Below are 14258 nucleotides of genomic sequence, written 5' to 3' on the forward strand. Positions count from 1 at the left end.
AATAGGTATGTGGTCTCTTTTTATGAGAAATGGTAAATACCAGTTTGATTCCGCATGATTGGTGTGAACTCCTGACACAAATGAATAAATTACTGCCACTGACATTTTTTTATTGTAAAACATTGGTCAAATATTAATGCTGGAATTTTAAGTCTTAAAGGGATACTCCACTTTTTTGGGAAATAGGCTCATTCCCCCAGAGTTAAACAGTTGAGTTTTACCATTTTCGAATCCATTCAGCCGAACTCCGGTTCTGACGGTACCAGTTTTAGCATAGCTTAGCATAGATCATTGATTCTGATGGGTCCAGTAGCATTTCTTTCAAAATGACCAACAAGTTTCAATATTTTCAATATTTAAAACTTGACTCTTCTGTAGTTAAACTGTGTACTAAGATCGACAGAAAATGAAAAGTTGCGATTTTCCATGCCCATATGGCTAGGAACTACTCTCATTCCGGCGTAAGAATCAAGGAACTGTGCGGCCGTACCATGGGTGCAGCAGACGTAATGATATGACGAAGCACTTGCCGTCAACAAACCAACGTGACAACCTGCTTGCACAGGGAGCGTGCCTTGTAGCATGGAGACATTTGTGAGAGACGATTTAGATGACATTTACTTTGGTGCTGATCCCGAACCGTATTTATTTGGAAACCTAATTTGCTGCCTAAAAACTACACAAACTTAGTCCCGGTCATGTTGGAAGTTACCGAGCTGGGGACTATTTTCAGGTGCTTCGTCATATCATTACGCCTGCTGCACCCATGGTACGGCCGCACAGTTCCTTGATTCTTACGCCGGAAGGAGAGTAGTTCCTAGCCATATAGGCTTGGAAAATCTCAACTTTTCAATTTCCGTCGATCTTAGTACACGGTTTAACTACAGAAGAGTCAAGATTTAAATGGGAAAAATATTGAAACTCGTTGTTTATTTTGAAAGAAATGCTACTGGACCCATCAGAATCAATGATCTATGCTAAGCTATGCTAAAACTGGTACCGTCAGAACCGGAGTTCGGCTGAATGGATTCGAAAACGGTAAAACTCAACTGTTTAACTCTGGGGAGTTGTAAAATGAGCCTATTTCCAAAAAAAGTGGAGTATCCCTTTTAGTAAAGACCAAGCGTCTCAGGTTACGACTGTAACCTATGTTCCCTAAGAACAGGGAACGAGACACTGCGTCAAAGCGCTAGGAGAACGACTTCACGTGAACCGGTGTCTGAAACGCTTATCTAATCACGGCAATCCTATTGGCCGGCGACAGCCTATGACATCATCACTAGTGCGACCCGGAAGTATGTAAGGGGAGCCTGGAGAACATGTCAACAACTTATCGTATGAGGGGACTGTTCAGCAGGCATCCCCAAGGCATGGTGGGAAGACACACTGGGCCCTATTTTAACGATCTGAAACGCAAGTGTCAAAGCGCAAAGCGCAAGTAACTTTGTGGGCGGGTCTTGGACGCTGTTGCTATTTTCCTAGCGGGATAAATGACTCTTGCGCCAGGCGCAAATCTAAAAGAGGTTGGTCTGAAGTAGCTTCATTATTCATAGGTGTGGTTTGGGCGTAGCGTGAAATAAACCAATCAGAGTGCCATCTCACATTCCCTTTAAGAGCAGACACGCTGTTCCATGGCGGATTGCTATTGTAACGGCGGATTTGCCAGCGCTCGCCAGGAGCGGTTTACAGCCGAGGAGCTTCCGCTGTGCGCGGGTGCAAAATAGGAATGATACATGCGTCGGTGTACAAAGTCAATTGCGCTGGGTGCAAGATAGGGCCCATTGTCTCGTTCCCTGTTCTCAGGCAACATAGGTTACAGTCGTAACCTGAGACGTTCCCTTTTGAAAGGGAACTCGCACTGCGTGAAAGCACTAGGGGAACGATCTACCCACACTGCCATGCTGACGGGAGTGCATGCCAATGTATGGCTGTGACAAAAAACGTCAAAAAACGGCAGTTACACTGAAATGCCAAAAACACTCCCTCTTCGGGTCACATACAGGCTGTCATTGACAGTATTGCCTATGGCCACTACCCGAGCGTCATGGTAGGCGAGGAAGTAACTTTGTGCTTTCACATGAAGGACTTGACACAGAGCCAGCTCAAGGGCATGGATACCACAACCCGAATTTAGAGGGGGGTTGCAGTAAGGGAATATGACCAGGGGGTCTAAAGGAGTCCCGTCCAGTCACTTTCTGAGGGGGACATTAAGTCAACCCCACATATCACCAGGGAGGCTGACCTGGTCTAATTTAATGACCTAGTCTTGCCAACAACCTCTCTGTTTCCTAAACAGAGTCTCTGACATATTTTGCCTCACTTGTGGAGGCATCCGACACGGAAGACTGCAGATAGTGGCAGTGATCGCTCACAGACCGGATCATAGAGACTCTGAAGAGAGTGCTTCAGAGCCCTGTGGAGGCTGGGCACTCTTAAAGGGACCCTAATCAGGGGAGTGCCTCCAGCTCTAGGGCTGATCTAACAAGGAGGCCTTGTGAGAGTCCTTCGACCTTCCGACTAGACTTACTGTAGGGAGCCAAGTATTCATACAGAACAATCCTCAGATAGATTCTGGAACACTATACTCAAAACCTGATAAGTATTGACCAGGCTCTGGGCCAGGTTTTGCCTTTGCAATGCTAAGAATCCAACTAGTTGGGGATCCGCCTTCAAGGACTACTTGATAGCGGGACTGTTAGCAGAGCTAGTCACAGAAGTCAGGTGCTCTCACAGGCATTTCTGTGGGCCTGGTTATACTTATTTCACATTGCCAACAGGCAGTGTACTCAGCAAAAGTGCTATTGACCCTTTACAGCAAGGGGAGTACAATCTTACGCTACCGGATTATCGAGGAAGCCTACTATAAGGCCTACAGATTCGACTTTAACGGACGTCAGCCCGGGCATTGCTTTGTTCCCTAAACAGAGTCTCTAACACTATATGCCTCACTAGTGGAGGCATCCGATAGGGAGGACTGCAGATACTGGCAGTAAGCACTCACAGACCACTCGCCTCGGCTCGCGTCGACTCGACTCGCCTTTGTTTGGTTTTCCACTGTGTAAAAGTTGTACCGGTACCTGCTTCCAGGTACTTTTTTTCGTATCACCTTCAGCGAGGTACTGAGCGAGCTGAGGTGATACTAATGTGACGTGAAACACAGACTGCTGATTGGTCAGAGAGAATCGTCACTATTCACTCATCATTGCACGCGCCAGACGGAGTATCCTGAATAACCCCGACATTTTTAAATAGTCTGGCCAGAGATTGCGTGATATACCCATTACTAATATTATGTAAAACAGCATACACTCGATTTCCTCCATTGTCCTGTGTGTGTGGGTAGCGGGTTTGTGTTGTGTCGCTATGACGACCAGGTACTATTGTGGAGGTACTGTCTGCAATGGAAAATGGAGCGAATAGCAAGCCGAGCCGAGACGAGGCGAGTAGAGTCAAGTTGAGCTGGTACTGGTAATGGAAAAGCGCCATTAGAGTTGGGCATCCTGGAGAGTAGAACTCAGCATAACGCTTACTAACAGGATTTACAGGAATAAATTATCCTGATGGGCTCTAGCTCTTAGGAGCCTACACTCAGATACTGAGAGGCTCGAGGCGATAATGCTTAGCAAACCGCCACCAATTTCCTAGTTACTAAGCCAGAAATTGAGGAGTACACACAAATATAAGTGACTGAAGACTCTCTAAAGTGAGAGGAGAACTGCTGCTCTAGTATAAGGTGGCTATCAAGGTGGCCCGAAGAGGGCCAAGGCTTGACTCTGTAGTTCTATCTGGAGCTTGACAGAGCGGTGGCCTCAGTAGAATAACTCCCGATAAGGAGGAAGCCATCTCACACAAAAAATGTTTATTAGGTGCTCGGATGAATGGTGGGCTCACTAGAGAATTTTCTATACAGCCGACCTGTTCACTCAGTGGCGGTTCTACATTGATTTACACCCTGGGTGAGGCCCCCTTTGCACCTTTGATTGCTAACTGCGCCGGAGCACAGAACATCTACTACTTTGTGTGTGCTACTGTCATATACGATAACAAACATCATCTATTACTACTTGAATAGTACACTTTCAATTAATCAAATTAATTTGAGTATATTTAGGTTTATAACAGGTCTGGATCTCACCTTATTGATGAACAGGAATTGTAGTTTGTGAGTAAATATGATACATTTTCTGATACGGGCAGTACAATCAAGTGAAAATCTTTCTATGACATAAATGATATATTCCATTAGGTAGTCTACTAGCGAAACACTTTTCTTCCTGTTTTCTTCAAAACAAAAGTTGCATCGTAAATGACATACAGTAAGCGTACTCAGGCCCTAAACGTTAACAAGAAAAGTGCTTTCGCTAATAGACTGCCTTATAGATTTATCATTATGCCATGCAGCGATTTTCACTTGATTGTGTTGCACATATTAGAAGATTAATACAGAGGCATCTGATTTTGACGGAGGAATTTGCTGCTTTACTCACAAACTAAAAATTCCTGTTCATTAATAAGGTGAGAACCAGACCTGTTATAAAGCGAAATATACATTGATATACATAAATAGTATCCAAGTAGTAAAATAAGATGTTTGCTGTTGTAATGATGACAGTAGCACACACAAAAGCTGTTCTGTGCTCCAGCGGGGTTAACGATCACAATACATGCTTACCACACCGAGCCAAACTGAATCATGCTCTGACCCACCTCTTCCAAGTGGCCCAGGGACAGTTAATCGAACCGCGCACGGGCACGGTACGGAGTGATTACACTAGTCAAACGAACCAGACTTTGGGGGTCAAAAGTGCCGGTATACAACAAGATGTCGGAGTGTGCCAATAGTCAGCAGTATACAATGAAAATAGAAAGGGTGAAACTGTGCCTCAGCAATCCACCCAAAGTGGACCCACACACTGTACACCATTTGGGCAATAGAGCCTTGGGTGCTGAGCCTTTTGTTCATAAATGGAATAAATATTTTGATTTATAGATTTTAATCTGTGAATTCATAAAACATTTTTTAATTTATGTACAGACAATATGCATTAAATGATGAAGAATAAAACATTGCGGTCAAGTTGGAAATAACGTCCTATCGTCAGCGCCGATAGCCTCATGGACATTTCGGGTGACCTGAGTTCAAGTTCCGGCTCGTGGACCTTTCCCAATCCCGTCCCCCCTTTCTCTCTCCCACTTCACTTCCTGTCTACTCACTGTCCCATCATAATAAAAAGGCAAAAACAAACAAAAAAAAATTTTAAATGGAAAAAAAGTGAATAATGTCCGATTACCTGTGGCAATTGTTTTCACAAGTTCACTTCCATCAAGTCCATCAAAGTGGATCCATCCATGATAAAAGCGCTTCACACGGCTTTGGGGGTTAATAAAGCCCTTTTGAAATGAAGCGGTGCGTTCGTGTAAGAAAAATATCCATATTTAAAACGTTATCGACTAAAATAACTTGCTTCCGGCAGACGGCCTAAGCAAGTCAACTTATGCCAAAAGAGTAACACTTGACGATGTATGACGTAGGAGTAGCGTAAGCTTTGACACCTCTCGTGGTTCAAACAAACAGGGCTGGGCAATACACTCCTCCAACATCTTTAAAAATTTGCGTTTTAGACTTCTAATTTTTCTTACACGAACGCATCGCTTCACTTCAGAATGCCTTTATTAACCCCCCGGAGCCGTGTGTAGCACTTTTATCATGGATGGATGCACTTTGATGGACTTATATATGGAAAATATATACAGCCATTCACCTGCCATTATAAAGCTTGGAAGAGCCAGGACATTTTTTTATATAATACTATCTGTACCTATTAGACCGTTACCATTTTGTCTATTTGCCGATGATACTCAGTTATACATTTCATCAACACCAGATTAAATCTCTAAATTATCTAAGTTGACAGTGTTAACGATAGCAAATATTGGATGACCTGTAATTTCCTTCTATGTAATTCAGCTAAGACTGAGATATTAATTATTGGACCAAAAACCTGTTCACAGAATCTCTCAGAATATATTTGGATGTAATATATGGGAGAATATATAAGGATGTAACTTCATCCTCTGCAGCTAAAGACCTGGGCGTTATATTAGACAGCAACTTGTCTTTCGAAAATCATATTTCATATGTGTAAGGGTGGTTCCCTTTCGAAAGGGAACTCGCACTGAGTCAAGCGCTAGGGGAATGCCTCCGCGTGACTGATGACTGAAACACTGTATAAACATGACAATCGTATTGGCCGGCGTCAGCCATGACATCATGCTCTAGCGCGACCAGGAAGTATAAAAGGGCGCCTAGAGAACATATCCTCTTTTCGTCTTCAGGGTCTGTTTCACTGACACTGTGAATAAGAAAACGAATACTATGGCTAACAGGCACTTTAGGAAGTGTGCCAACCTGTGTGAGAGGTTTCTCACACCTGGTGACACTTACGACCTCTGCGTCCTCTGTCTGGGTGAAGAGCACGCACGCTCTCCTCTCGAGGGAACAGAGTGCGTGCACTGTGAGCGTCTCTCATTGAGAACGCTCTGTTTTCATCTTTGCCCCGCGGTTCGGGTCCCGCTCGTGCCGAGGCCGAGAGGAGGCTCAGATCATGGGGATCTCAGAGGGAGCTCGCCGATGAGTTTGAGAGAGGAGTGAGTCTCTCAAACTTGTTGGCGGGTGACGAGAACGAACTGGTGGACGGGGATGCGCACTCTGAAAGAGAAGACTTTTCTCCTCGATGCCCCAGTTTCGCCCTCTGAGCTTTTCGGGACCTCCGTCGAGGCGGTGGTTGGAAAGTTCAGGGAGGCGATGGCGCGCTCAGCGGCATACAGATCCTGCATACCGCGCCGGTCCAGGCCCACACCCAGACAGCATGGGGGATTTGGCCCGTCTCGTTCCGAGGATTGCAGACAGGGATAGCGGGACTCAGTCGCCGCTCATGCCCCTCCTCCTGACAGGAGTAGGTCATTGAGACGGCGCGAGTCCAGGAGGAAGAGGCAAGGTGTCAGAGAAGTAGCGCAGGCCAGACGCGGATGTCCTGGCGCAAGTAGAGGCAGATTACCGTCTCCTTCCCAGTGCACACCCTCCTTTTCCTCTTTCCCCCATCGCCCAAAACATCAGGCCTAACGAGCCGGACCGATGATGATCAATTCTGACGGTCTGCCTCAGGCCTTTAGTTGTGTGACCAACTAAAGACCAAACGATCATACTGAGAACATACCCTGTAGCTCCACAGTGCCGTTAGCAGAGTAGTTGGCACTAGGTGCCTCCTTCAGTTAAAATGAAGATAGACAGACTGTTCCCAAAAATAAAAAGGTAAACTAATATATGTTCTATATGTTTATACATTTTATTTACTGGGTTATTCGGCCTCCGTTCTCCTCCTGGATAGGATGGGTTTCCCTTACGGTGTGGGAGTTTGTTACAGGGCCTCTGTTGCTTCTCGTTCACTGAGATTCTGAGACAGTAGTGAAAAGCACAGGTAACAGGTTTCCTCCCTGTGGGCTCAGAGGAGTGGTTAGGTTTCCTCTCAGGAGTGAGAGTTATCTGCTGAGGCCTCCGCTTTCTAGAGTCAAAGTGTCTATAAATCTTAATAGGGTTTCTCTAACATAGTTGTTTCTCACAAGTAGAAAAACTAGTTTAAGATCACTTGGGTGCGAGTATGCAGGCCTCCTCTTCTTAGGGTCTCTTTGTTAAGGCCTATTCTCCTCATAGCCCTGTGAGGTAGTATATGTCTACCATCCCAACCGTGAAGCAAGCAGGTGGAAACATCATTCTTTGGGGATGCTTTTCTGCAAAGGGGACAGGACGACTGCACCGTATTGAGGGGAGGATGGATCTTGGCCATCAACCTCCTTCCCTCAGTAAGAGCATTGACGATGGGTCGTGGCTGGTTCCTCCAGCATGACAACGACCCGAAACACACAGCCAGGGCAACTAAGGAGTGGCTCCGTAAGAAGCATCTCAAGGTCCTGCAGTGGCCTAGCCAGTCTCCAGACCTGAACCCTAGAAAATCTTTGGAGGGAGCTGAAAGTCCGTATTACCCAGCAACAGCCCGAAACCTGAAGGATCTGGAGAAGGTCTGTATGGAGGAGTGGGCCAAAATCCCTGCTGCAATGTGTGCAAACCTGGTCAAGAACTACAGGAAACATATGATCTCTGTAATTGCAAACAAAGGTTTATGTACCAAATATTAAGTTCTGCTTTTCTGATGTATCAAATACTTGATAAACAAATACTTGCAATAAAATACTAATTAATTACTTAAAAATCATAATTTGTTTTAGATTTCGTCACTCACAGTTGAAGAGTACCTATAAAAATGACAGACGTTTACATGCTTTGTAAGTGGGTCAGGGAAAACCTGCAAAATCGGCAGTGTATCAAATACTTGTTCTCCCCACTGTATGTGTCAGGCCTTCTCTTCTTGAGAGTCATCCTGCTGAGGCCTCCATATATAAAGCTCGGTAGTGGAGCACTAAACACTCTCATATAATTTCGGTTTCATTCATACTGGGAGCCAGAGGGCACCCTCGCGCAAAAAGTCTACAAGTGAGATTCATAGACGTTTTATACATATGATGCTTCAGGAAATCCCTTATATGGACATCATCAGATATCACTGCAGCTGAATAACATGCAGAGACATTTCGACTAAATAAACATGAAGACAATACACACGATTTATGTGCGATGATATTTATCTGTGTTCTTCAAGCCATACGAATGAATTTCATAAGAATGATGTCTATAATGCACATTATATAAATTAAATAATATAATAATTATTTATTTTCTGTCTCACGTGTTAAGCAACATGGGACCACAGAAGCAAGTTATTTCAAACACAACTGAGTGTATGGTTTTGGAGCAAAACATGATATTAATCTCATAAATTGTCATGTTTGACGTTATGGAAAGTAATATACCTGTTGCCAAGAGCGATTGTTTTATTACTAATTTTGAGAAGTAGGCCTAAATCCACAATATCATTTGAATGTTTTTAAAGGGCAAAAGCAAAGAAGGGTATGTGAGAGGTCTTATCAAACTAATGAGGGATTAAAACAGTATAGAAATGTGCCTGAAAAAAAATCAATAAAGTGGGGTAGGCTATGGGTTAACAAATAAAATGCTGTTCTTTTTGTTCTACCGAAAATGTGTCGGGATTCCACTGTTGCTGTAGTAACAAACTACACTTTTATATATATACATATTTTTTTTGATGAATAAGTTGCTGCAGCCTAAAAGCGCTTAAGTAATGTCTGTTAACCAAGATTAATTGTTTTATTTTTGTCACAGAAATGAAAGGTTGAGCCTTCCATTTCATTTTTCTGTGGACACAGGCTTTTGAAGGCTTTTTTTCTTGAGGAAAAAATTATCTGACACTGTCCTCTGCTGGTGAAAGGAGGCATGTTGCAGTAATATAAAATATTGGAAAAGAATGGCCCACTAGGAATGGTGCTGAGCTGAGCCTCAGAGTTGAATACCGGTAAATGTAGTTTAGAGATAGATTTAGACATGATGTGATTTAGATCATATTTTACCAACTTCAGATATGGTTAAAACTGTCAATATTACAATATTTTTTATTTTTACCACAAACAGCAAAGAGCATCATATACTAATCTGTATTGTGTAACACTCCTCCCTCCCTTCCACTAGCAAAAGCTTCGGTCCAGTTTTTTCAGAGCTCCAGTGCAGACTGGCGGCTTGATTCCCTGTAAGAGAAGTACACAGGGTTTTTAATTAAGCCTTGTTGGTGAGAATGAGAAGTACTTCAGCAATCAGAAATGGTAAATGTGAAAAGAGACATTAGCATACTTTGTACAAGCTGCATACAAGGTTGAAGAGAGTGGACATAGCCTTATCTTCCCATTCACTAGTATATTCCTGAGGAAGAAAACACATTTAGATATCAAAAACTCAACTCGACACATTAGTGTCTTTTATTACAAAGATTAGTGCTAATGCTCTGCACTTGAATGCCTCACCCCATTGAAGGTGATCCAGGGCACATGGGTATGTGCAGGTTTAAGCGCTTGCGTCTTTACTCCATTCTGATGCATCAAACTGCGTCCAAGCTCTCCTCTGGTACAGGACTCTATGGACCCCCATTTAACAAATGGTGCATAGAGCTGCAAACACTGGCAAAAAACAAACAAACAAACAAAAAAACAACAACACAAAAACAATTATATATACAATATATATATATATATATATATATACATTTTTTACTAATTATCAAAATAAAGTATAGTCCTACAAAGCTATTATTACCCGAGCATGTGATCAGACCAGGTAATTTTACCATTGTTGCCCAGCATGGCTAGGGCTATTGCAAACAGAAGTCTACTAATGAGAAATGTCTGAGAGAGTGAGAGAGAGAGAGAGAGAGAGAGAGAGAGAGAGAGAGAGAGAGAGAGAGAGAGAGAGAGAGAGAGAGAGAGGGGGGGGGGGGGGTCTTTTAAAAGGGCTCTCCGTTGTTCAAAGATAATGCTGTAATGAGGGACAGTAATGTTGGCTCAGAGATTCTTACAGGCTTAGCAGATTTGAGTACATCTGCTGACGACTCCATGCAGTAAATGACAGGAAATGCTGCATGACTGGCTGAATATAAAACACATGCCTATGAAAAAGAGAAGATATATAAACAAGGGGTATTGTGTAACTTTGAAATCTTTATTTATTCCCAAACAAAGCCTAGACTTGCTGTCACTGCTGCCTTCACAGGAAGTATTATTGATGTTAGCATGTTGCTAAGCTAACAACACAATACTCCAAGCATAATACACAAAACACAGATATTTGGGTAAAATAGTTTTATTAACTTTTATTCAAAATTAATTTTTATTAGACCAAACTATTTTAATCAGTGAAATACGAGGTATTAATAGTGAAATATGAGGTGAAATCTGCAGAGCTTCAAATTTAAGACTTGAGACCTGCGCGTGCACACACACAGTCGGGTGCCAGAGAGAAGCTACAAGATTTTATGGTGTAATTGTATGCCTGATACAGTCTATTACGTAACCATAGATCATAAGCAATCACTTGGCATAAATGTGCAGTATTCAGTAAGGCAGCGTTTTGACTTTGAACATGCAACAGGGTTGAACGACTTCACATTTTTTAAAGTCGACATTTATGTGATGAAAGTCGACGCCGACTAGTCGCTGATGACGTCATTAATGAAAAAAATAGCCTAAGGTACATTTACATGACAACGATATGCATAAGATGACATGTACACATGACCATTGTCAAAATGATCCCCATTCATACGGATCCACGAAAACAACCAAAAACACTCTATTCACTGCCAGGCCATTAGATGGCGATGAAACACTATAGACTGAACATGTAATATGCATGTTCATGGCGCCATCATTTTCCGAGAGACACGTTTTATAAGGAGACCGTTTTCAAAAACTTGCACTTTGAAACATGTTTTCAAAAGTTTGGTTTTCAGGCACCCAAAACGCTGTTGTCGTCTAAATGAACGGCCAAAACGCTTTAAAAGTTTTACGTTTTTAGTTGAAAACGGTGCCATGTAAACAGCCCCTAAGCCTGAACCTCGAGCTGAGACTCGAATGTACCTTGTGCACAGCTATGACTATATGACACAGCCCTGCCCATACGACTATTGCTCCTACATAACAGTTTATTTTTTATCAGCTCTTTTGTCCTTGTGTCGTTATATTTCTTACAAATTTCTGCTTGTTCTTAATCAGATACAGATAAAGTAGCACAGTAAAGATTATTACATTAATATGAATGGATTTCTGTCAGGACCACTATCGTTAAATATGATTGACAATTAGCATGCAGTTTGGATTGGCGGTATGGTTCCGTTCTGGAGTCCGAGAGCTTTCTGTCCCTCCATTGAAAATGTATGCATGGTATACTGTCCATGTCCAGAAAGGTAATAAAGACATCATCAAAGTAGTCCATGTGACATCAGTGGGTTAGTTAGAAATTTTTGAAGCATCAAAAAAATACATTTTTGTCCAAAAATAACAAAAACTACGACTTTATTCAGCATTGTATTCTCTTCCGGGTCTGTTGTCAATACTTTTTAAGTTAAAAAGATTACCGGTTGGTCATTAGATGAACAAACGTATTTAAGTTGACTTTAATTGGAGCGAATTAGTTGTTAACTTACAAAGTTGAGTGTGATAGGTTGCCTTATTTATTTTTTTAAAGTTAGCTCAACTTCTTTACAGTGCATTTAAGTTTAAGACCTTATTGCAATTCCTGCTTTCCATCCCCAAATTTAACACCAGTTAAAAAATATAATAAAAACTTGAGTCCTACAGTTAATATTTAATACTTTTTATGACTTTAGCATTGATTAAACTGAATTCAAGACCTATACTCTATACTCAATATTATTTTGCATTTCTGCCAGCTTGAACAAACATTTTACTAAGCTTGTCGCAGCTCACTAGGTTTTGGGGCATCTGCATTATCTCACAAACTCACCTCAACCATATTAGCGTAGCACTCTGGTTCTCCATGTTGACATGAGAATGAATTCTCTTCAGGAATCTCCTAAAACGTCAATTTAATCAAATTCAGGTAACATCACAACATCTTATTTGATACAACACACACACTCTTATGAAAGGTCAAAAATTTTACCTTAGCATTGCCGAAAGGCACCAGATTGACATTCATTATATCTTTCAGTAAAATCCAAGTTGGGAAGAGATGTTCTGTTAGGAACGCTCTGCAGCCTGGACACAGGCTCTCGTAGTAGAGAGAGATCTCCACGGGAGGAACCACTGGGTCTGGCCGGGTCGCGTTCAGTTCCATACATTGTTTCTGCACCTACCACAAACAATACATTGCAAATCATGGAAAAGAATAGCAATATTAAAGACAAAAACACATTGTCTTCACATTGTCACAGTATGGCAAGGCTACACTCATGCAATGTGACTTTAGTGTGAACAATCAAGTCACAAAATGACATGCATTTTGTCAAACCCCTGATAGCACTCAATTGTCACCCAGATTCACATCAGTCAATTTCACGGTTTCCCAAACTGGGATTTCCCCCAGGGCTTGTTGAGCTGATAAAAAGCTAATTAATAATTAAATTATTTAAAAAAGAAAAAATAAAATAAACATTTTCCAAAAACAATTGATAAAATAAATGATTTGTTTATCGGCATGTCATGTAGCCATTAACAATCACAGAACCGTAAACATGCAAATGTGTGTATTTTAATTTGGAATGTCACTAAAGTGTTCCCTGTTGGACAACATTCAGAATTTGTTTTCACAACGTGCTGTCAGATAAAAAACACTTGTCATAAATGCATACTTGATTCACTCTTTGCATGAATCCTAAATTGATTTAGGAATTATACTAAATGTTACATGCAAAGGTGGAAAATAGTAGAGTGTTGTACGTATATGGGTCACATTTAAAATGTCACATGACCAATGTCACAGCTTGAAAGTCATTAATTATGATCATAGTCTTTCACATACCTGTATGTATTCTGTTAAGCCCACCTTTTAGACTAATTATTTACAGGATGAACTTCTGACACTGTGCACTGAGTAGGAAGATACAGTTGAAGACATAAGGACGTTCATCAAATGATGCAAACTGGGAAACCATGTGGCCAATTTAATTGGAAGCTGTTTGTTCAAAAGCATGACAGTAATTTACAGGCACAAAGAAGTCTTTGAAAGTGAAGCTGAACACATGTTCTTTTTAAGACCAGTTTACTTTATTCTGTGCCATATTGCATAAAAAAGTCAATATTCTAAACAGTCATCAAACTGCATATAAATACCAGCAATTATATTGCAAATTAAATAAAGAATAATTTTGTAAATCTCAGTGTGTCTTGAGATTACCATGCATCAACATTATGTTCTGTAGAATTTGAGTAATTAACAAGCCACAAATGATATTGGGCTGCAGAAATGTCTGTATCATTTAAAGTTGAAAAAAAAAGTTGAAAAAGACTTAAATCAACCCTTTCAACAGACTTACCCCACATTCTATGGCGATCTCCAGAGACCTGCACCATTGGGATGGAGGGTATCCACATGAAGGCTTTGGGTGAGATTTACTCTGGATTTCATAAACACTGAGGAATATGACATGAAATGCACAAAGCATCCGAGTGTTCATTTTGTGGATAGTTAGAGAGTCACTGAGCTTTCTTTGGGTGTTACGAGAGCTTGTGTCCACTCTCCTCCCATCAAAATAACCTCAGAGCTCCAATTATCTGTGAGC

General features: G+C 41.6%; 1 protein-coding gene across 2 annotated transcripts; it reads right to left on the reverse strand.

Annotated features, from left to right (window-relative positions):
* Positions 1-8467: 8467 nt before the first annotated feature.
* Positions 8468-14252, reverse strand: ifi30b (IFI30 lysosomal thiol reductase b). Of its 2 annotated transcripts, none has more exons than XM_079597328.1 (7): positions 14013-14252; positions 12641-12823; positions 12482-12550; positions 10536-10625; positions 9988-10140; positions 9818-9886; positions 8468-9714 (listed from the first exon to the last, which is right to left on the reverse strand). In XM_079597328.1, the coding sequence occupies exons 1-7, from the start codon at positions 14151-14153 to the stop codon at positions 9655-9657; spliced, it is 765 nt and encodes a 254-aa protein (XP_079453454.1). In that variant the 5' UTR covers positions 14154-14252; the 3' UTR covers positions 8468-9654. The 2 variants fall into 2 exon arrangements, with proteins under 2 accessions (XP_079453454.1, XP_079453453.1); XM_079597327.1 differs by having other exon boundaries at positions 12641-12829; positions 14013-14241.
* Between the last annotated feature and the right edge of the window lie 6 nt (positions 14253-14258).

Source organism: Phoxinus phoxinus (assembly GCF_949152265.1).
Source record: "Phoxinus phoxinus genome assembly, chromosome: 22".
Taxonomy (NCBI): Eukaryota; Metazoa; Chordata; class Actinopteri; order Cypriniformes; family Leuciscidae; genus Phoxinus; species Phoxinus phoxinus.

Excerpts from the sequence above, each read along its gene's own strand:
- ifi30b (XM_079597327.1), bottom strand. The coding sequence starts at position 14,153 with ATGAACACTCGGATGCTTTGTGCATTTCATGTCATATTCCTCAGTGTT. Across the intron at positions 12,551-12,640 it reads TGCCTTTCGGCAATGCTAAG|GAGATTCCTGAAGAGAATTC; the intron begins GTAAAATTTTTG and ends TTGACGTTTTAG. Across the intron at positions 9,715-9,817 it reads TTGTATGCAGCTTGTACAAA|GGAATCAAGCCGCCAGTCTG; the intron begins GTATGCTAATGT and ends CTTCTCTTACAG.